The sequence below is a fragment of the Ruditapes philippinarum genome, unplaced genomic scaffold (assembly GCF_026571515.1).
Source record: "Ruditapes philippinarum isolate M1 unplaced genomic scaffold, ASM2657151v2 ctg208_1_1_1_1, whole genome shotgun sequence".
Taxonomy (NCBI): domain Eukaryota; kingdom Metazoa; phylum Mollusca; class Bivalvia; order Venerida; family Veneridae; genus Ruditapes; species Ruditapes philippinarum.
The window spans coordinates 127,265-150,993 of NW_026858626.1; the positions used below are offsets into that span (position 1 = coordinate 127,265).

Genomic DNA, 23,729 nt, shown 5'->3' on the forward strand with positions numbered 1-23,729 from the left:
TTTAAAGGAATTGGAAAAAGAGTCGCCCTCCTGATTATGCAGGTGTATTAATTTTATATTTTATGTCGTATTTGTCGGATATCATATTTACATAATATGTATATATCGTAATATTAATCATTTTAAGTATAATGGCTATGCTATGGTTGAGACAACTTGATCTGTATAAATCAGATGGATATATGCTCATTAATGTGATACATTGTAGTAGGTTAATTGATAACCGCATAATCTACATTTATACGTTAAGATAATACCTATAATAAAATGTCGCATTGTTTAAACAATCTCAAAATCTATAGTTATGTAACCTTATGTCAAACTGAAATGTAGATCAAGTCTGTACAAAGTCCAAGGTTCTTTTTTGTACAACTTTTTGTGTTTGATGCATTACATGTATTTCCCGGGGTTTTGAGCGAATATTAATTAAATTCTGTTGTTTTTAGGGTACACATTTTAACTTCGCAATTATTGTGATAATTTTAAATTATTGTGATAATTTATAAGAGGAGATAATTGTGGTGGTGTTAAATTTGTATCAAGGTTTGAAATATTTTGTATCTTTAAAGTTATAGACATCGTTATAGAATGAACCTTTAGCATGATACAAATGTACGTAATAAAGCTGAATGTCTCACGATGAGTTTGACGAGCCAACATATTTCAAAAGAAAAAATGTACAAAAAACATTAAGAAAAGTAAAAAGATTCACAATTCAAGTAATAATTTACATGTTATGTGCGATTTATGACTTATTTTGCAGTTTTTTACTGCTATAATTCTACTGCGATACTTACACAGTAAGGGCTGTTTTTGTATATTTTTATCTCTTTTTGGTAATTTACATGGATTGTCAATGTGTAAATTTCTTTGTTTGTTTATTTGCTTCACAATTCTTTTAACTTTTAATACATTTTCAAAATTTACATGAAAATTTGTATGAATCTGGAGGCATGCTGCTTTAACGCAGTCAACTTGGCTCTTCATTCTTCTTTATTTAGACCTCGGTTCAATTACTTAAAGCCGTAGAAATACAAAAAGATATTATCAATAATGAAAAATTGGATGTAATTATAGAGTAGGAAAACACTGGAAGTTGAAGTAGTCTAAATAAATACTTATAATACTGATAATATATTGATGATATGCATGAAGCTCGATTCAGTTTGCTGCCTACAATATGCTCAGGAGCGATTTTTTTTCCACCCCAGACAAATGTGGTGAAAGTCTTCGATTAGTAAGGAGGATTATTGTATTGTACATTTAGCACTTAATACACATGTAATTATGTACCAGTCTATTTTAGTATTGCCCCCTGCCCCCCCCCCCCATACAGGATAGGGCAGGGGGATAGAGATTTGACAGGGGGTGAGGTTGCAGTTGATTGGTGTTATGAATTTGACATTAATTTTAAGGTGTTTGTTTTAAAAACTTTGTACATAACTTGGTTGTTGTGTACTGGTGTGGAGTTCAGAAACACTAAGTAATAGGTAATTTGGGGACTGGTATTAATTATTTGACCAATATTCTGTGAACAAGATTGATTTGTCCTTAGGTAATATCAACATCATTTTGTTTTAAGTAATTGCAACATCATTTTGTTTTAGGTAATTGCAACATCATTTTCTTTTGCCCTTTGACAGCTGGGATCTTAAGTAACTAGCCTTTGCCACCAACCATGCCAGTCTCTATACTTTTGCCTGACTAACTACAAATTTTTATCTGAATATCCCCAAAAGTGATAATGGACAATTCCAAAAATAGAAGCTGGACAAGTTCATTTGAGAAATGCATCAGGTATATGGTTAAAGACAATGTGCTTGAGTATGATATAGACATGACCTTATACACAGAATTAGAAAATGCAAAGTGATAGGACACATTATATCAATAAACCAAATGATATCAAGAACATAAGTTTTTATTCCTGTATTTACAAAGTCATTAAGTGCAGCATATTTCCATTAGGTGCATATTAGAATAGTGCAATGCAATTGTTATCAATATCATATAATGATATTGTATTGCACAGTTCTTGTTCAGATTCTTTCTAATGAACACTAGACATGTGCATTCAAATATAAAAGAGGAACCTTCTGTTAAGTTCAACTTATAGTTATACTTGTTGTCTGAGAAAATTGCGCAGTTTTTCACTATGTTTATTTGGTATTAAAGTGTTTTTGTACATGTAGATATAGTAAATTATACTTTTAAAGTATTATTGTATAAATTTTGCATATTTTTGGTTAAAACGATATTTGTTTCATAAATGATTCATAAAACTATGATGAGTTACATTTATTCGTATTGATTAATTAGAAAATTTAAGAAGCTTATTTGATAAAACTCTCCATGAAAGGTTTCTCGCTTGCTTGAAAACTGTTTAATTCTCTTTCAGATTGGATTTTTTTAACACAACCCTGTCGACACAATGTTTGAATGGGCTTACATTGGTGTGGATCATAATCTTCCGGGAAATGGCGGAAAAGAGTGTGTCGACTTCATACCACTATGGCAGCGTGTGGCCGAGAGCGGTCTTGCCTGTATTTTTGCTGCATGTTGTATAAATTATGCATACAAACGTATAACACTACCTGACAAAATACCTCCTCTGGAAAACCGAGATATGTGCGGAAAAAGAATTTTACTAGTGTCCATGTGTCTGACATTCGGTATCGAACTTGGATTTAAATTGGCGACTCGGCAGTTTATATGGATATTTAACCCATGTCATGTGACCAGTATGATACAAGTAAGTTTTTACGTTATAACGTTTACTTGGAGTGAAACAATTACTGTTGTAAATTTGATTTTTGATTTGAAATGGCTGGATTTGCATCATTTTTGGTACGATTTAGTGTCATCCACTTCACCCTCTTTGGCACTTAAGCAAGATGGCTTCAAGACAAGTATTACTTGAATTGATGGTACAGACATGATACGCCAATCGTAAAATGTCAAATATATGTAGGTTGCATGTCGTTCATGTACATTTTTATTTTGCAGGCTTTCTTTTGTTCACTGCATGCTCAATATAATTTATAAAATTAATATTGTATTAAGTTTATTCTGATTTTGAAATAACCATATTGTGGCACCCATACTAACATTTATTTTATCCTTTTGTCCTGATTTTGATTTTGCACTATTATTTTGTTTGTTAATTTAAGGCATACACAAGTTTTTAATTTAATTTAGATTAATGTAGCTAAAGATAAAGAGTAGTGTGACAACCAGAAGAGTAATCTAGTTCAGTCTATAGAGTAAATTGTGACTACCTATTCTACAGACTGGCACAGCTCCATGATGGTGCTATAGGCAAATGATGAAGTGTCTGAAGTGTCTTGTTAGCATTTACAGAGTTAATTAGTATCGTTTTCCTTTATTTCTTGTAGAATTGTCAATTAAAATGATATATTATTAGAAGAAGAAAAAAAAAACACCCACTTCATGTACCTATAAACAGTTGAAATGACATCAGCACATTTATAATTTGTTATTAAAGCTGCATGCCTCCAGATGAGCCAAAATATTTCAAAAAAATCAAAATTGAGGATATGTCATATGATTTCAGGATAAATAATATAAGGATTCAGCTAGGATTCAAGTAATAATTTACATGTAATTTGCAGTTGATGTCTGACTTTGCAGTATTTATCACCATATTTCTGCTGCGTTACTAACGCAGTAAGGGTTATTTTGCATATTTTGACCTCTTGTTTGGTAACTTAGTGGTTTCAAATGTAAATAACTTTCTTTTTCACTTCACAAATTATTTTATATTTAAATACATTTTCAAAATTTTTATGAAAATTAGCATGAATCTGGAGGCATGCTGCTTTAAGAATCATCAATGTTGATTATAAATTCGAATATTTCCCTTATCAATATTCTTACAAAATAACGCATCTTGGATACCAACTGAAAGGAAAAATTGCATATTTTCTTGTTACTGATATCGAATGTCTGGCAGGTTTTTCCCTTGTAAATAATAAGCATTGCATTATATTGTAGTATATTTTCGTAGAAGTGTTTTATTCAATTTTCTCGTTATGTCAGAGAAAATCAAATCGATGATACATGTACAGTTGTATGTGGATACAAAAATATCTCTTAGAAAATTGATGTTTTAGCTTTTAATTCAAGTAGATGTCTGGCTTTAATAGAAAGTAAATTCTAGTTATGAATAAATCTACTGACAACCTTATTCAGTTTTAGTGACAGTAAATAAAGTTTAAAATTCAATGTTTCAGGAAAAAAAAATTTTCTTTTCGATTCATGTTCAATGTAGGCTGTTAAAAACATTCTTTTGACATGAATTAAGTTTTCTTTGGTATATCCTGGTATATATTTAATTTGTCATGTTTAGATATTATCTGATTATGTAAGATATTTCTTGGTAGAAAAGTAGGAATACAAAGAAACCTCACATCAACACCGCATTAATAATGGATAATATTTTAATTAAGATATACCAGTTTTGAACTCATAGATATTTCTTGTAAGAAAACTACGTAACATAATATATGATGTACATGTATAAACTATAATGATTTTTATTTTACTTGACCTATTTAGATTAGATTAATGGTACATACACATACATATTGTACATAAGTTTAAATGTCCCAGTTTCCTCTCCTTATTCCAAAGTTCATAACATTAATGCCAAATATCTTTAATTAAGTTAATTGAATAATCTTTAAGACACACTTTTAGTATTATTCAAAGATTTTAGTGTACTGTACATGCAGCTCTAACTTAAAAAACTCAAGCACACTTTTAGTTTTAAAAGTTTTTCAAGCACACTTTTAGTTTTAAAAGTTTTATAACTGAAAAAATACTCTTTAAATGTTCAGTAAATTTGTGTAAAGGACATAGATATACTGAATTTTTTAATTCTGCAACTTTGCTCAAAAGTCTAGGTATCCATCAAAGTTTAAGCTTATAATGAAAGACAATAAACATTTAGGACTACCTGACATGTGTTTATAACTAAGGTGGAGCTATGAATGCAAATTATCACATGTTAAAGATTACCGAAATATCTTTGAGGATGCAGTACCTGTAGGCAATACTATATATCAATTATCATATGTACATCTATATATCCACTATATTCTCATACATGAAGATTAAAAAATTTATCAAAATTAAAAAATCACTTAAAAACATTGGTGTTTGAAACAATTTCAGTTTAAAAACTTAAAAATTTTATTATCATATTTATCCCAATTAAAAACCGATTTTTAGTTTTTAATTTCCCAGATTTGGTTCCCACTAAACAAAATTAATGTTTTAAAAATATATCATTATTATTTTATTGGTACGATGTTAAAAAAGAAAATGCTGCTAAAATTTTCGTGCAAATATTTATTTCACAGGAGTACTTAGTTAACCGTTTTGGCCGAAGTTACACTGGCAGCATTACAAATATTATTGTACTAGTATTATATATAATGTATGCACTAAATCTACTTTACTTCTAATAGATAGTTGATGGTTTAATACAGAAATAAAGTAATACGATATGTAAGCATCTCTCTTGTCAGTGTTTATTTCAACCCTTTCGGAAGCGGGCCTTGGTCCATCCAGTTTGGAATTTTTTTTCAGTTTTGACATAATGTTTTAAAATTGGGAAAAAAACACATTACATATCTAGAACTGCCACATGTGACTGTGGTAACAATGGTATTAGTTATGACTTGAACAAGCCTTTTACTTTTAGAGTTGATTTTTATAACCCTGTAAGGGGGGTATACTGGAATCAGCTTGTCCGGCTGTCTGTCGCTTTTTCCTTGTCCGCCCAATAACTTATGATTCCTTTGACCCACAGTCTTCAATCTTCATATTTGGTATTTAGATTGGTCATAATTAGTAGATGATCCCTATTGATTTTGAGGTCACAGGGTCAAAGGTCAAGGTCACAGGGGCCTTGACTAAAAAAAGCTTGTCCGCCCAATAACTTAAGATTCCTTTGACCCACAGTCTTCATATTTTGTATTTAGATTGGTCATGATAAGTAGATGATCCCTATTGATTTTGAGGTTACTGGGTCAAAGGTCAAGGTCACAGGGGCCTTGACTAAAAAAAGCTTGTCCGCACAATAACTTGAGATTCCTTTGACCCACAGTCTTTACATTTGGTATTTAGATTGGTCATGATTAGTAGATGATCCCTATTGATTTTAAGGTCACTGGGTCAGAGGTCAAGGTCACAGGGGCCTTGACACAAAAGCTTGTCCGCCCAATTACTTAAGATTCCTTTGACCCACAGTCTTCATATTTGGTATTTAGATTGGTCATGATTTGAAGATGATCCCTATTGATTTTGAGGTCAAAGGTCAATGTCACAGGGATTTTTACTATAATAAGCTTGTCTGCTCAGATGCTTAAGAATGTCTATCCACAGTGTATTGATTTTGACATTTTCACATTTGAAGCATGTAGAATACTTAACTTAGTAATTAAAATAACTAAGCAATGCACTGGCTTAGTAACCTCAGATTTGGCAGGGAGATTGTCCTTGAGCTCTAAATGGCCACTGTTGATTTGTCTGGCTTTGTAACCTCAGATTTGGCAAGGAGGTTGTCCTTGAGCTCTAAATGGCCACTGTTGATTCTGACAAAGTGGTATGCGGGGGTATTCATGCCATGACAGTGGCAGTTCTAGTTTTAATGGAGAAATAAAGGCGTCAATGACAATCGTTTAAAAGCATTTGACAGCATCATTAAACCAGAAATCACTAATGTTAATGACCATTGAGAATTTTAACAATTATTAAAAACTTCTTTCTTGCAAAGAATTGTAATATAAATGTTCAGCAATTGGGAACAGGTCCTTTCACCGCACATTTCTAAAGAAGGGGGCCAGTGGGGTTGGGGGAGGAGCTATAATAATAATAATTGTATGTAATGATATATATTTTTATTGTACAAAATAAAGGTGCAGAATTCTGTAAATTAGTTTCTAATGTTATGAAAGTAGAATATGATATAGTTATGTAAGTTCAGTCAGGAATTCTAGAAATACATTAAAAAAAACACCAAAACCACAATGCACAGCCACACCATAAAATTTTCCATATTGAAAGCAATAAGGAACTGTACAAAATATTGCAGTACTGTATACAATATTAAACTCCCTGCATGTATATACAATTATCACTATATTTTAGATTTCTAGCCCTCAGATAAAATGATAAAAGCGCATAGATCTAAAAAGTAAGTATGATTATTTTGTAGATGTCAAGAGCTAACTTGTTATGTACACAGTATTTGTCAACTTCATTTTTTTCTAGTTGACAATTTTATATAGACAATATGTCATATTGAAATTCATTATACAAATGAGTTATGTATTATTATTAAAAAATTGGACAATACATTTTATCTGCTTTTGTCAATTAGACAAGAACAAATAATCAGGCATCATCCAATAAGGAAAATAATTCTTTTTGTTATTTTAAACAGGCCAGTATCTGAAAGCAGACCGTGTGACGTTAATTATCACTGACCAATCTAATTTTTTAAAAATTTGAAAGTTGAAACTGATTATTAAAGGGACTCCAGTAAAGTTTTTTTATTTGACGGGGCTGAAAATATTTTACAAGATTTGTGTACCAGTTGATTTAAGGTCTTATCTAATTACTTGTGTGCAAATTTTAAGCCTATTCCCTCATCCTGTTTTTCCAGAATAATCATTTTTATGGTGAAAAATAGCCTAAAAATGTCTCAAATTTGGCTAAGAATTGTATATAAAATGGATTTTTAATTATATATAGTATTATTATATATTTCTTTGTTATCCTTTGCAGATTTTTTTCAGTTTTAAGTGTTTCACTGGATATTTTTGTAAGATTTTCAAATTTTATGTTTTAATGCCTTTAAACTTCAGTGGAGTTCCTTTAATGCATGTACAATTCTACAGTGTATGTATGTATGTTTATTATTATTGGACTATTAATTTTATACCTTAGTTTGAATCAGTATATCCCTTTGTGCATGAAATACAATGATTATAAAGTTACTGGCATACATTGTAAAAATAAAGGAATAACTTAACAAATTTTTTGTAAAGATATCAATTTTCTGATTTTTCAAAATATGTTTGCGTTTTCTATTTTTAGATATACATCCTAGCAGCGCCCCCTGGGAAAATGGTGACAGCAATGTTCCGACTGCATTTACATATGTTGACAGGTGCTCCGATTGCTATTTTGTTTCCAGTGATAAACACAAGGCTTGTAAGTATTTATAATACAATATCAGAGCTGATAAATGTAATATAGTTATATCATAAAAATCATCATAATATAATTATGTATTGTTATAAAAGAAATTTCATTCCATTCATTTACAAATTTCATCCATTCATTTACAAATTTCATCCATTCATTTACAAATTTCATCCATTCTTTTACAATTCAAATTTCATTTACAAATTTCATCCATTCATTTACAAATTTCATCCATTCATTTACAATTCAAATTATTTTACAAATTTCATCCATTCTTTTACAATTCAAATTTCATTTACAAATTTCATCCATTCATTTACAAATTTCATCCATTCCTTTACAAAGTCCATCCATTCATTTAAAAATTTCATCCATTCATTTACAATTCAAAATTATTTACAAATTTCATCCATTCTTTTACAATTCAAATTTCATTTACAAATTTAATCCATTCATTTACACATTTCATCCATTCATTTACAAAGTCCATCCATAGTTTCATCCATACATCTACAAATACCATCCATTCATTTACAAAATTTATCCATTCATTTACAAATTTCATCCATTCCTTTACAAAGTCCATCCATTCATTTAAAAATTTCATCCATTCATTTACAATTCAAAATTATTTACAAATTTCATCCATTCTTTTACAATTCAAATTTCATTTACAAATTTAATCCATTCATTTACACATTTCATCCATTCATTTACAAAGTCCATCCATAGTTTCATCCATACATCTACAAATACCATCCATTCATTTACAAAATTTATCCATTCATTTACAAATTTTATCCATTCATTTACAAATTTCATCCATTCATTTACAAATTTCATCCATTCATCTACAAATACCATCCATTCATTTGCAAATTTTACCCATTCATTTACAAATTTTATCCTTTCATTTACAAATTTCATCCATTCATTTACTGTTCAAATTTATTTACAAATTTCATCCATTCTTTTATAATTCAAATTTCATTTACAAATTTATCCATTCATTTACAAATTTCCTACTTTCATTTACAAATTTCATCCATTCTTTTTCAAATTTCATGCATTTATTTACAAATTTTATCCATTCAATAAATTGATTTCCAAATTTCAGTCAATCATTGAATTAATTTACAAATTCACCCATTCATTTACAAAGATTATTGATTAAGATTTTTTTGGCAGCATACAGTGAAAATATTTTGTTTGAAATTTTTCTAGTGGCATTCTTCTTGTACAATCAATCTATTTGATTTGTATTTGAAAGTTATGGTTTACATGCTGGGAGAATAATTTAAATATTCAGTGTTTGACCTACTTTTCGTCTGATCGTAAGGCCTGAATTTGAATTTTTTTTGACATTTCCATAATTGTTTCAGTAGAGAGTATTTAACCATTTATTCAGTTACCGTAATTATAATGTCTCTTTTGATAACAGCATGCATATATGAAAAGTAGGACAACAGCTTATCTGGTTAGACTCATATAAGAAAAAAATTAAATGCTTAAAACTTCTTAATTGGCCAGGTTATACTGCTCCCTCCTTTTAGCTGGTTAAGTCTAACTGATATAATTCATCATAATTCAATCACCCCAGTCTGTTGTGTACATTAACTTTCATATTGTTGAAAAACAAGTTCTTGGCATACATAACTTCTGTATCAAAGTTATATCTACTTTATTCAATGATGCAATGCAAGTTTAAGCACAGTTGAACAACACATAAAGGCCTTATTTCGCTTGGGGGAATAACTTTCATTTACAAGAACTAGTTCATGCAAAATAATTTCCTGCCAGCTCACTTTTCCTCGTTCAGCATTTATCCATATTTGCTTGGCTAATAGGTTATTTCCCTCTGCATTAACTTTGTATATAAAAACAAGTTTTCATTTGAGTGTTGAAAATCCCTGTGAAATATGGCCTCTTTATGTAGCGTAATTTACTTTAAAATGTAGATCTCCAGTAAAATTTAAATGGACTGGTTAAATGTTTGATGTTCTTTCTAGTCCTAGGATATTAAACAACGGGATATTTGATTTAGCCATTCCATTCCATGATAAAGAGCTTGCAATAGTTTTGTTATATTGATTATTCAATACAGTAAGGTCACAGAAAGAATGTTACTGAGAGGCTGTTTATGGCAGCTTGTATAAACATATACAGAAAAAAAAAACATTAAACAAAACGTAAAGCTTTGACATTATGTAATTATGCATGTCTTGTCATATTGTTCATGAGGCAGAAAGAAACGGAAAGTCATGCAACAACAGTAACAAAGCTGGTGTAAGAAATCTCAAAGCGACTATTCCTCTTGGTGCCAGGGGTGTGTGTGTGTGGGGGGGGGGGGGGGGGGGGCGTGTATATTTGTATGTATTCTAGGCTAACTGAGGGTCTATCTGCCCTTTCAGACACTGTGAGTACAAACCCTGGACATGTCACCATTCATGTCCTTAAAAGGTTATAATCTGCCCAAAGGTGACCTATAAATTTTGAATTCAGTTATTTACTGAATGATACTAAATGTGTATGTGAGTCGATTTTTGTGAAGTTTACTATTTGCAAAGGAGGTCAATGAGACCATTTTATGCATCACATGGAAAAATAAGCTGTTGCTGCTGTGGAAAAAAATAGGGGGGGGATACCTATTTACATGTTTTAATATACATATTTCTGCTACTCCAATGTACGTATTTTTACTTTGTATGTCAACTTCCCCACCATCATTTGATTCCAATACAGGACTTTTTCTTTCCAGAGCAATGTTACTTGAAATCACTTGGGGGCAATAACCATTTTAATGTCAGGCTGTCAGCTGACTGCTGTTACATATAGTGTTAGGTGCAGAAATTAAATTTCATGCTGCATTGAATGACAGTATTGAGTAATGTTAAAGCACAGAAAGCTGTGTAATGACAAGGGATTAGAAATAAGGATATAGTACAATAATATTTGATATCCCGCAGACATTGTGAACGATGTAGCAAATATTTCATTCAGGTCAATCAATACAGAACTCCGAGACAAGTTTCCCTGCATATAGAAAAGAAATAAAAGTTACCTTCTTTTGCCGAGTTACATAATTGTTCGAGAAAAACTTGCTGTGAAAAATCTTGTTAGTGGGTGTATGACTGAATATGTTGAAAGTAGAACTTAAGGTTTCAGAGTTCAGACCTGGATTCGAACTGTGGACCTCAAATATGTCACCAACCTCAATTAGACACAAAGTCGCTATAAAAAAAAGCGACCTGGGAATGTTTTAGGATGCCCAGAATGGGAAATATGTAGTTTGTTTGATTTAACAACATTTAAAACATGCTATTACATTTTATGCTACTTTCCGATCTTGTAAGCATCAACTTTAGGATTCAATATGGTAATTAAAAAACTTAGAAACATTGTGAATATGTGTTATGTATATGTATAAATGCTGACTCGACTGGGAGAAATTTCAATTATTTACTTACATAATGTAATTGCACCATACTCTATGATTGTAGTTTGTACAGTTTGTATGTAAGTATACTTAAACCAAGATTTACACCGTAATTGTCTTAATGTCAATTTATTCTTTTGGCCAACTTTTATTGAATTAAATAATGAAGATTGTCTTAAATATATATACATTTTTTCTGTTGACCAACTTATATTGAAGTTATCATTGAGCAGAAGTTGTAAATGACTTGTGGGGACATGGTTATTCCTATAAAAATTTGCTGAGCTTTATGTATATGGAAAATACCTACTGAAATTCAATCTGAAAAAAGGAATGATTGATGATACATGAACCCCTGTACACAGTTGTAAATTTATAATCTTTGATTGGATACTTCAACATAGGTTTGTACTAATGTCTTGAATACTTAATTATGCTTGACAGTAACTCTATTGATTTGATATATAAGGATTTAATTATAGACACGGTTTTGACTTCTGTAGTAATCGAAACATTCAATTAGATGCGATAGAGAAAAAATATATCCCTGTAGTAGATAACACTTGTATTGATTAGAATGGTCATAACTTAGGACTTAAGTTATGCTCTGAATGTATTGTATACAGATTCTGATTTTGCATGAAATGCAGATATTGTAAAGTATAAGGTACTGAAGACGAATAGCATTTATATTGGTAACCTATATTTAGTTACATGTTAAAAATAATGGTGACATCTCTTTATTGATACACAATTATAAATAATACTTGTCTCATTTTGTTGAAGTCTTGCATTCCAGAAGAATTCGAGAAAATTGAATGTTGAAACTATTTGTAACATTGTTTAAATGAGCGTCTGTGGCTGGGTGGTTAAGGTTGCTGGTTATGCATCCCTAGCCTTTGAATGCTGTGAGCTGAATCCCTTGAGAGACTTTGAATTCATTTAGCCCTTTACTTGATGGATTAGTGTAATGGATTTGGTCAACTGTGAATTTGGGGACAGTCCATTAAAACTCTTTTAAGGAAATAAAAAGAATTGAAAAAAAATTGAGCTACTAAAAGTCAATTAAGCAACCAACACCATAAGGCCTTGTGATACTGCTGAGTGCTTTGATATCCTGGCTGGCACAGCTCTACAATGTTGGTGAAGGCTAATCATTCAGTTCTGGCATTTTAAGAGTGACAAGAGAAAGCTTATAGAATCTTTGTTGCTCTACGCTATTTGTTTGTGCCTGAAATAGTATATTGAAGAGCCTCGAAAATGTGACCATACTAGTATGATGTAAACCCCACTTTAAGAAAAAATAAGAAAATAAACAAACTTTGTCTATGGTGATGTATATTGATTATAAGCTACTGTGGAAAGAAGCTGATTTAAATGAACTGTCTCAAAGTTATAGGTTAGCCATCTGTATGCAACAAATTAAATTTTTGTGTGTATGGGGTCTTTTTTAGGCTGTAACTATTTATGACAAAGAAAAATAGTAAGACCAATACAACTATTAAAAATATGCCTCTTATCATGACCATGTCCTGAATTATGTGCTGAATTATGTTCTGAATGAGTCAAGGATATACCAACAATTGAACATGAAAGGAGAACATTACTTCAAAAAATCAGAAATTTGTGAATTGGACTAATCTAGCTTTTGAACTTTTAATTTTTGCAGTGACTGAGTTTTAAAGATTTTAATATTAATATTTCCACTGCTGGAACCAAACATGATAATTGGCCTTTGCCACCAGTATAGAGCCACACCAAGCTGTACCATGCAGTCTGACCAGGCTCTAAACTGTTTGCTGACTAACTTCAAATTTACCTGTTAATATCTAAAAAAAATAATGGTAAAAATATGCTAGACAAGTCTATTTAAGAATTTTGGCAGGTTTAAGGTTAAAATACTAAAATTGAGTGTCCAATTTTAGTATAGAGTCTGTTTAAACTCCTTAGAAGTGCAGGTTACAGACTGGCCAGGCCTTAGTCTGTACTTCCTGGGGATAAAGGCAGATCATTTATGACACTGCATGTGTACCTCACCAGTGGTTTGAATTTAAACAAAATATTATTTATCTTAGCTTGATTATGAAGAAAGTTTATAGCTTGTTTGAACTAGTCTCGTGTCTGATGCCTGTTACTAACTAGTTCTGGTGTTTCATGACAAAGAATTGTCAGGACTCCAGTAAAGCTTGAACCCATTATCCCTGGTGTGAGAAATGGGCACTTTCACCACACTTGCTAATACTTCCTGGTACAAACCAATACTTGAGTCTCATGAGAAAGTATGGAGAGTCCCTTTAAGTTTAGTTTATCAATTTATATTAACAATGTTAGTTGTTATTTCTACATGTATGCACTTCCTGATAGCTTTGAAAAGAAAATAATGTAGAAAGAAATTTGTCATGCAAGAGAGAAGGCTTTAATTTCAATGTCATTTGTAATTGGAGACTGAGTAACAGTTTAAAGGTCATCTTTGATTACATAGTTCTAGTAGTTAATCATGGTCTTATATTTCTTTTTACAATTTTATATTAACTTTCCTGGATTTTGAAATAATCACTCTTTTTGTTAATGTGTGCGTCTTTAGGTTTCATGAATACAATGTATGTTTATATGTGGTTTTATTTTGAGTCATGCCTGTCTCTTGTCACTGTTTTTAACCTTGTTTGAAATTTTAAAAGAATTATATATTAGTTTATAATAAGATTTAAGCAGATCTGTATTGTGATTGATTATATTTTATTATCTTTATTGGCCGGTCACAGCTTTACTTATGTAAATGAATATTTGTAGAGGGGAGCAGTGGCCTGGTGGTTAAGGTATCTACCGCTCAAACCATGAGTTAAAGGTTTGAGTTCTAATTGCTTCTTGACCATGTTTCATTATATTACTCCATGACGAGTTAGTTCCAAGAAATAATCTAGCAGGCGGTTAAAAATGGCTGCAAACTTTTTTCACAGTTTCCATATTTGTCAATTCCACAATTTTTTAAAACCATTCTTTTTATTTCATATTTTTCAGTTGCCATTTGAAACAGAAGTATATTTTATACAACATATTTTAATGATGATAATTCCATATTATCTAATGAAGACTGGAGGTATGTACATTAAAATAAAGTTATTTTTAGGTCACCTGTCACAAAGTGACAAGGTGGGCTTTTGTGATCACTTTTGTCCGGCGTCCATAAACTTTTACTTTAAACAACATCTCCTAATGAACCACTAAACCAATTTCATCCATACTTCACAGGAATGATCCTTTGGTGGTCACCATTGAAAATTGTTCAAAGAATTTAATTCCATGCACAATTTCAAATAAAAAACATGAACTTTGTGATATCAGTTTAAGAGTTAGATTTTATATTTGCTTTTGTTTATAGTTTACAATATTACTTGTTCCTTGTCATGTTTTTATATTCAGGTGAGCGATTTCAGGGCTGTCATGGCCATCTTGTTTAACTTATTGCTTCATATTATATACATAATTAAAGTGATTCAACTCTGATCGTAGACTCACTGCTAAATTGAGCTAAATTGAGCTATACAGTACTGGACACGCGAAACCCGCACAATTCGCGTATTCGCGGCGAACTCTCATGCTTTATAACGCGAGCGAATTCGCGGCAACTTGAGACAATCGCCGCGAATTCAACTCGCGGCGATTTTGCCGTGAACATTTGCCGCGATTCGCGGGGAATAATACATGTTCATTTGTATAATAAATGTAGATCTATTTATAAGTGTAGTCTGTGAACTTGAAACCAGATATACATGTACAAGTACGAAAATTAATTAGTAGATCTACATGAAGTTGTATCAAGAAAATCTTGTAATTTGCTAAAATGCCCTTTCTCTATTTATCTTTGATGCCAACAGCAAATATAAATAACCACGCTGAAATCAAATAACACCGTTTAAAAACTTTCCGTGAATGAATCATGACCTCAATGTATAAAATGCGACGCAGTACAAGTATGCGGGCTCCATCTGCAGGTAAATAGTGTGCATGTACACGTGTAAAAAACTTTTTTTTAGGGGGGGGGGGGTACATATTGAGTTTAAAGTAGAGATATAAATATAATATATGTGTAAAAAGATATTTAGTTACATAAAAAGATACATAATTGATACGACATTAACTTGTTCATTTCTAAATGTAGTGGATCACCGGGACATTTCGTTCTCTCGGGTGATCATTACTCAATTTATTACACGTTTGTAAAAAATAACACACGCAAGATTTGTCTGCATAATTTCTGAATGCGCGGATATTTGCACCCCTGTTTTAAAAATGTTAAAATATTTTAATTGTTAGTTACCGAAAAATTATCGCCGATTGTTGAAATTCCATAGCGCTAAAAGACAAACAAAAACTCTCGCGCAAAAAGAAGCATCCATAAATAAAAGGAATATTAATGTTTCCATTGTTAAATAATAAATACAAAATTTACACACGAAATGACCTCTGACAAATGACTGGTCGGCTCTTCTGAAGAATCTGTGAATCTTTGATGTTTACACAACCTGTAGTTTGTTGCCGAATCATCAAAGAAATGCCGACACACTCGATTTGACTTTCACCTCTTTTTTATATATCAGAAAAAAACTGTCATTTCTTTTTTGTCAAGGAATGATTACACATGTTTAATTATTGCTCAAGTAAAAAAAATGTTTGGATATTGATTGTGTCAATTATTGACATATTATTAATCGTAAGTGCATTTTGATTGTGATATTTTTATTTACATTTCTCATCACCTACTCATGCACCTGGCATTTTTTACTCGTGAAATTGAAGGTAAAGGGAATGTCAATTTAAGTGATAAAACTTTTACAATTTTCAACAATCATAATTAGCGTATTAGACGTAATAATTAGTTACACCTGTGAATCAGTGCTAAATGTTGCTTTGCATTGTTCTAAAAATAGAATATGTGCGAAAGTAAACAATGGATTTTAATTACATTTGTATTATTATCAAAATAACAATTGGACAATTTGTTATCGTGCGTTCTTTTGATGTAGTACCAATTACCTTTTGTAATTTCAATCTCGTTTTATTGTTAACTAATTTTCACCAGCACCTGATTGCTTTGTTTTTAATATACAAAATGTATACGCTGTACATGTTCAAATGCTAAATATTTATAAATATACAAGACGTTTACAAGATTTTTTTTAAAGTTTTCAAAATTAAAGATCACAGGGGGAATTAAGGACCAAGTAAGTACTTTCTAAATACAAATTATTGCTGAAGATTCGCCGTAAATTACGGCAATACATCGCGGCGATTTTTTCGTGACCCGCCACGAAATTCGGCGAACTTGCACGCGGCGATGTTTTACCGCGAAGTGTCCCGTCGCGACATAGACTACACTCGCGGCATAACGCGACTTTTGCGGGTTTCGCGTGTCCAGTACTGTAAGTTATGTATAGAGAAGAGATTTTTCTTACTTATCCAATAAATATCAAATCGTACAGCATTAAATGCACTGATTAATCTGAACTTTCAATAATATTAATATCCTTCCTTGTTTCAATAGGAAGAATAATAATGAATAATAATATCAAAGTGTCTGTGTTTGGATTTTAAGTCATACCAACACTTTAAAGGTTATATTGGTATACTTTCTAGCTACAGTACTGGGACACGCGAAAACCCGCAAAAGTCGCGTTATGCCGCGAGTGTAGTCTATGTCGCGACGGGACCACTTCGCGGTAAAACATCGCCGCGTGCAAGTTCGCCGAATTTCGTGGCGGGTCAACGAAAAAATCGCCGCGATGTAATCGCCCGTAATTTACGGCGAATCTTCAGCAATAATTGTATTAGAAAGTTACTACTTGGTCCTTAATTCCCGTGATCTTTAATTTTTGAAAACTTTAAAAAAAAAATCTTGTAAACGTCTTGTATATTTTATAAATATTTAGCATTTGAACATGTACAGCGTATACATTTTGTATATTAAAACAAAAGCAATCAGGTGCTGGTGAAAATTAGTTAACAATAAAACGAGATTGAAATTACAAAAGGTAATTGGTACTACATCAAAGAACGCACGATAACAAATTGTCCAATTGTTATTTTGATAATAATACAAATGTAAAATTAAAATCCATTGTTTACTTTCGCACATATTCTATTTTTAGAACAATGCAAAGCAACATTTAGCACTGATTCACAGGTGTAACTAATTATTACGTCTAATACGCTAATTATGATTGTTGAAAATTGTAAAAGTTTTATCACTTAAATTGACATTCTTTACCTTCAATTTCACGAGTAAAAAATGCCAGGTGCATGAGTAGGTGATGAGAAATGTAAATAAAAATATCACAATCAAAATGCACTTACGATTAATAATATGTCAATAATTGACACAATCAATATCCAACATTTTTTTTACTTGAGCAATAATTAAACATGTGTAATCATTCCTTGACAAAAAGAAATGACAGTTTTTTTTCTGATATATAAAAAAGAGGTGAAAGTCAATCGAGTGTCGGCATTTCTTTTGATGATTTCGGCAACAACTACAGGTGTGTAAACATCAAAAGATTCACAGAGATTCTTCAGAAAGAGCCGACCAGTCATTTGTCAGAGGTCATTTCGTGTGTAAATTTTTGTATTTTATTATTTAACAAATGGAAACATTATATTCCTTTTATTTATGGATGCTTCTTTTTGCGCGAGAGTTTTTGTTTGTCTTTTAGCGCTATGGAATTTCAACCAATCGGCGATAATTTTCGGTAACTAACAATTAAATATTTTAACATTTTTAAAACAGGGGTGCAAATATCCGCCATTTCAGAAATTATAGCAGACAAATCTTTGCGTGTGTTATTTTTTACAAACGTGTAATAAATGAGTAATGATCACCCGAGAGAACGAAATGTCCCGGTGATCCACTACATTTAGAAATGAACAAGTTAATGTCGTATCAATTATGTATCTTTTTATGTAACTAAATATCTTTTTACACATATATTATATTTATATCTCTACTTTAAACTCAATATGTACCCCCCCCCCCTAAAAAAAGTTTTACACGTGTACATGCACACTATTTACCTGCAGATGGAGCCGCATACTTGTACTGCGTCGCATTTATACATTGAGGTCATGATTCATTCACGGAAAGTTTTTTAACGGTGTTATTTGATTTCAGCGTGGTTATTTATATTTGCTGTTGGCATCAAAGATAAATAGAGAAAGGGCATTTTAGCAAATTACAAGATTTTCTTGATACAACTTCATGTAGGATCTACTAATTAATTTTCGTACTTGTACATGTATATCTGGTTTCAAGTTCACAGACTACACTTATAAATAGATCTACATTTATTATACAAATGAACATGTATTATTCCCCGCGAAATCGCGGCAAATGTTCACGGCAAAATCGCCGCGAGTTGAATTCGCGGCGATTGTCTCAAGTTGCCGCGAATTCGCTCGCGTTATAAAGCATGAGAGTTCGCCGCGAATACGCGAATTGTGCGGGTTTCGCGTGTCCAGTACTGTATACTGGTTGAGGTAGACCTCGTGTGCCCCTCTGTGCATTATTTCAGAGAAGATCCACAGACATTCCATAAGCTAGTTGGATAGCTTCCGCTCACAAAATAATCTAAAGTTCCTGGCAGGATTTGAACCCACAATGTTAAGGTGAGGGCAAGTGATTTGAAGTCAGAGACCTTAACTACTTGCTTTTGGAGTGGCTAAAAGGTCTCCAGCTATTAATCTTTTGCCCCCATCACTATTTGTTCAAATTCTATAAGACAGACTTCGAGTTATTACGTTTGAAGTAGCTGCCTAGCTTACTTGTGTGAAGCTAATGATTCCACCACAATGGTTCAATGCCTCTTACATGTGCAATTTTGCATAGGCCAGGGGTGGTGTGCACCTGAGGCCTTAAACCTTGACCCATTAAAGCCTTAAAAATTGGCCATATGACAATTTACCTGTGAATATTTATGCAATAACAGAACCCTCTCCCAAAAAACAGTAAAATTGAAACAATATTTCAAATTGTATACATAGAATATGTTTTATGTAATATGTTACAGGTATTTACACAGAATATATGTTATGTAATATGTTACAGGTGTTTACACGGCAGAGAAGTTGTCAGACATGAGTTGGACTTTACTGTCACTGGGCTGGCTTTATTTCTTCCACTTTGTCCCTCTCAACTACTTAGCTGTTGTAATGAGCTAAAATGATTTAGAATAACATGCATACCCAAAACAAAAACTGAAACTTTAATGCTTTTTTCTGCAAAATTTTTTTTGACTTATAAAATACCCCTTTTATTTTTGATTCCAGCACATAAGTGTTGAAAATTGAGTACCGCTCAAGCCGGTGCTAGGGGGCGTGAGGGATGTTGCACATTTTCATTATCCTTTATATACAGACTCAATCAAACCATCAGAATCTGCAATTTTCATGTGATTTTGTTGTGATTAATGCTTCTAAGGGATCACCTTTATTGCAGATTTTTATATTAAGAACTGTTTTTGTGTAGAAAACAAAATAATTTTACGGTTTATGGTTTCATTGATTCAGATAGTGGTATGAAAAAAGTTTGAGCCAGTTTCTTATTTTGTAGTAAAAGGTTCATTTGGCAGGGGGCAGCCTGGGTTAATAAATCCCTGGTAATAAATAAAACTTTTGACTATTCAGTATCTATAACCGTAATTATGAAATATATAACTCATGCAGAAATTCTGATAAATATTGCTATTTTTCAATTTTCTATCCTTAGATGTAAATGGAAATTTATTGCCTCAAAACTGTTTTGTGTGTAGCTGCAGTACAAATAATTTTATAGGGGATTGGTGGCCTGATGGTAAAGGTATTGGCCTCTTTACCCAGGGATAGTGGGTTCGAACCCTATTTGGCGGTTTCCTCGTGTTACAGTTCACAGACTATGAATGAAATAAATATGTATCACACACAAACTTAAACAATTTCATATTTATTAATTTTATGTTTAAATATATTTTTTCCAGTTATCTGAAGTGAATTTAAACAACATGCTATGTCCAGCAGTCTCGGATCCTTTTTACGGCCGACTTTATCGTATATGTGGGATGATACATCAGGTTCTACTCATACCGATGATCGGAAAATTTATCACGTGGACATCGATCAAATTCAAACTGTGTCGACCAAACGATTGCAAGAATGAAGTGAAAATTTTTGTGAAGGAATCCAGTGACCAAGGAGTTAAAAGATCAGTTATTGAAAATGAATCGACGGTCAATTTAAAAGATTCTAATGTAATACATAGAAACGGAACCGTCGGAGGTCATGTGACAGAAAGAAGTGCGGCAAAGTCGGCGGACATATCAAGTGGTAAAGAGAGAAATGGATTCTCTAAACAACTGTAGATGTTATATTTATGATTATGTAGAAGTTTTTTCAGGAAATTTGTGATGCTTTCCAACCGGAACTGTTTTAATGAAATAACAGTCATTGACAGTTTGACACCGCGCCGGACAGTCTCGTGTTTCAGAGTTCGACACAACACGTTTCAGACATTTTTTTTATTGCACATGTAGATAAAGTAAAATTCTTTATTGCACCATTGACTTGTAGATAAAGATCAAGTTGTTATCTGAATTCATGTAGATTTTTTCACTTGAATGTTTTTAAAAGTTATTATATTGAAACTGTTTTTTTCACAACACAGAAGAAGGAAGTACAACAAAATTACTTATATTTTCCTTATACATCTAGGACGATGTAAATTTTAAGTTATCTTGTCATTATTTTTGGTATAGACTTACTTCACTTTAGAGACACATGGGTCTGCATTTAAGAGACCACTTTGACTAATAGGGAAAATATGGAAGGTAGCAGTGTGGGATTCAGGGAACTGACATATTTTTGTGAAGTGAAAAACAGGGAAAAAATAAGAAAAAGGAAAAGAAATGATTGTCTTATTGAAATATTAGAATTTAATTTTAGAAAATGTTTCAATTTAGATACAGAGATTTCATTTCATTGTTCGGATCATTTTAGAAATTAAATTTTCCTTATATAAGAGGAGTCTGGGAGTAAAATAGAGTTATGAAAGGAATCAAATTTATTATAATTTTATGAAACACTTTTTGTTTTCAGGCATACATACTGTTATTTTTTTTCATTCAGCAAAGAAATAACAAGTTTTACATATGTCAAATTTACAAACATTTCAATTTTTTTTTTAAATTAAAGTACAATGTATATGTAGTTTTTACTAGTTTATGCAAGACAGATTATAAATGTGTACATAAAAAAATTGGAAATTTAATAATTTATTCAGAAAGATAAAAATTTGTAAATGTAATCAGATGCATTTTAATGTTTGATAAATGAGCTCAGATTTTGTACAGCATGTTTCAAAAAAATTTAAATTAGTTTATAACATAATAACCCTTAACCTGCTGAATTTGTATAATGGACTCACCCAGCATTGAATCTTGGAACAGTCCATTCAAAGTTTAAGGGATTTCAATATCAAAATACATAAAAATAGAACTACCAACAATATAGAGCCTGGCTTCGAGGTTGTAAAACTTTTTTTTGAGTTCTGTCTCAAATCACAGGAGTTTTATTGGTCAGTATACTTTTTGTATTGGAATTTGACAAATCAGATACCTGAGATCAGAGTTTGAGCTTAGAAAAATTCTGTATAACCTTGGACCTTAGGCAGAATTGCATGGATGTACAGGCTGGCGGGGCTCTATACTGGTGACAAAGGGTAATTACTTTCAAATTCTAGCAGGCTAAGAGTTAAAGTAGATGGATGTTATTTTTTTTAAATCTAAAGGAAGTGTTAAAATTTTAACACTTGAAATGTAGACATGTAAAGGCAGTTGGCAAATTGTGTTACAGGGATATAATTTATTTTTCATTTTTTGTGTGGTTGGGCTGATTAAATGATTAAATATGCTCCAGGATTTATACTAATTTTCATGAGTAATTCAGGACGTGTTAAATCCTTACCTTGCTAAATATCTTAAATAGACTTGTCCATCTTTCAATCTGGACAAAACCATTCATCATATTTAGGGAAAATTTCAAAATACATATGGTACTGACCAAATAGCATTTTCTTGACAGTCTTTTGTAGCGACAGGAAAGACCAGCATATTACATAATTATGTGTTTACTCGAGGTAAATCAGCTGACTGACTTTACACGTGTACAACTTTATAACATATATTGAATATTAGTATTTTTTAAATTATGTTATTTAATTTAATAAACATAAGAAAATAGGATGCAAAATGTATTTGACTTTGATCAGAAGTAAGGGATCAATGCATAATTGACGTAACTCTAATGATTTCAATGGAAAAAAACAGATTTAAATCAATTTTGCGTTGATCACATCCTTTAATTATTAATATATAAACTTACTCCACTTGTGCAATATTAGATAGCATTATTAAAGTATATATTCACAAGATTTTCATCATCAGTATGTTTTTATTCCATTTTTTTTTTTTTACTGTAAACCCTTAACCTGCTGAAATTGTGTAATAGATTTGTGCTTCTTTCAATTTTAAAGGCAAATTATACCTCAGAAACGAAATAATATTTTCCTGTTGGTGCAAAAATGAGTTTTATAACGTTTCCACAAATGTTTAAGAGCATATTAAATGCTTATTACTTAGCATTGAATGTGAATGAATTTGTCATAAAGATGGCAAAATGTAAACAACGTAGTATTTTGACGTCCATACAAAAACTTTATCACTATGACTGTACTAATTGCTAAAAGGGAAAAAAAAGCAATAGATAGTTTGTTCAGGTAACTGGACAATAACATTTTAGAAAGTTTAACAGGACACAAAAAAACAGAGCTTTGGAGAAATAAAAAAAAATACTTTTATGGGGCATAATGGGCTTTTTTAATATCAGAAAAATACTATATAATATAAAATTTTATATAAAAAATATATGAGCCGCGTCACGACAAAACCAACATAATGGGTTTGAGACCAGCATGGATCCAGACCAGCCTGCGCAGTCTGATCAGGATCCATGCTGTTCGCTTACTAACTCTATT

General features: G+C 31.6%; 1 protein-coding gene across 1 annotated transcript; it reads left to right on the forward strand.

The window, feature by feature from the left end:
- Positions 1–2,371: 2,371 nt before the first annotated feature.
- On the forward strand, positions 2,372–23,329 carry LOC132753741 (transmembrane protein 164-like). The gene is made up of 5 exons (XM_060744251.1): positions 2,372–2,752; positions 8,128–8,244; positions 14,693–14,771; positions 19,773–19,873; positions 20,680–23,329. Exons 1-5 carry the CDS (start codon positions 2,432–2,434, stop codon positions 21,058–21,060), a joined length of 999 nt encoding a protein of 332 aa, XP_060600234.1. The 5' UTR covers positions 2,372–2,431; the 3' UTR covers positions 21,061–23,329.
- Positions 23,330–23,729: the final 400 nt, after the last annotated feature.

Excerpts from the sequence above, each read along its gene's own strand:
- LOC132753741 (XM_060744251.1), top strand. The coding sequence starts at position 2,432 with ATGTTTGAATGGGCTTACATTGGTGTGGATCATAATCTTCCGGGAAAT. Across the intron at positions 8,245-14,692 it reads CAGTGATAAACACAAGGCTT|TTGCCATTTGAAACAGAAGT; the intron begins GTAAGTATTTAT and ends CATATTTTTCAG. Across the intron at positions 19,874-20,679 it reads CTCTCAACTACTTAGCTGTT|TTATCTGAAGTGAATTTAAA; the intron begins GTAATGAGCTAA and ends TATTTTTTCCAG.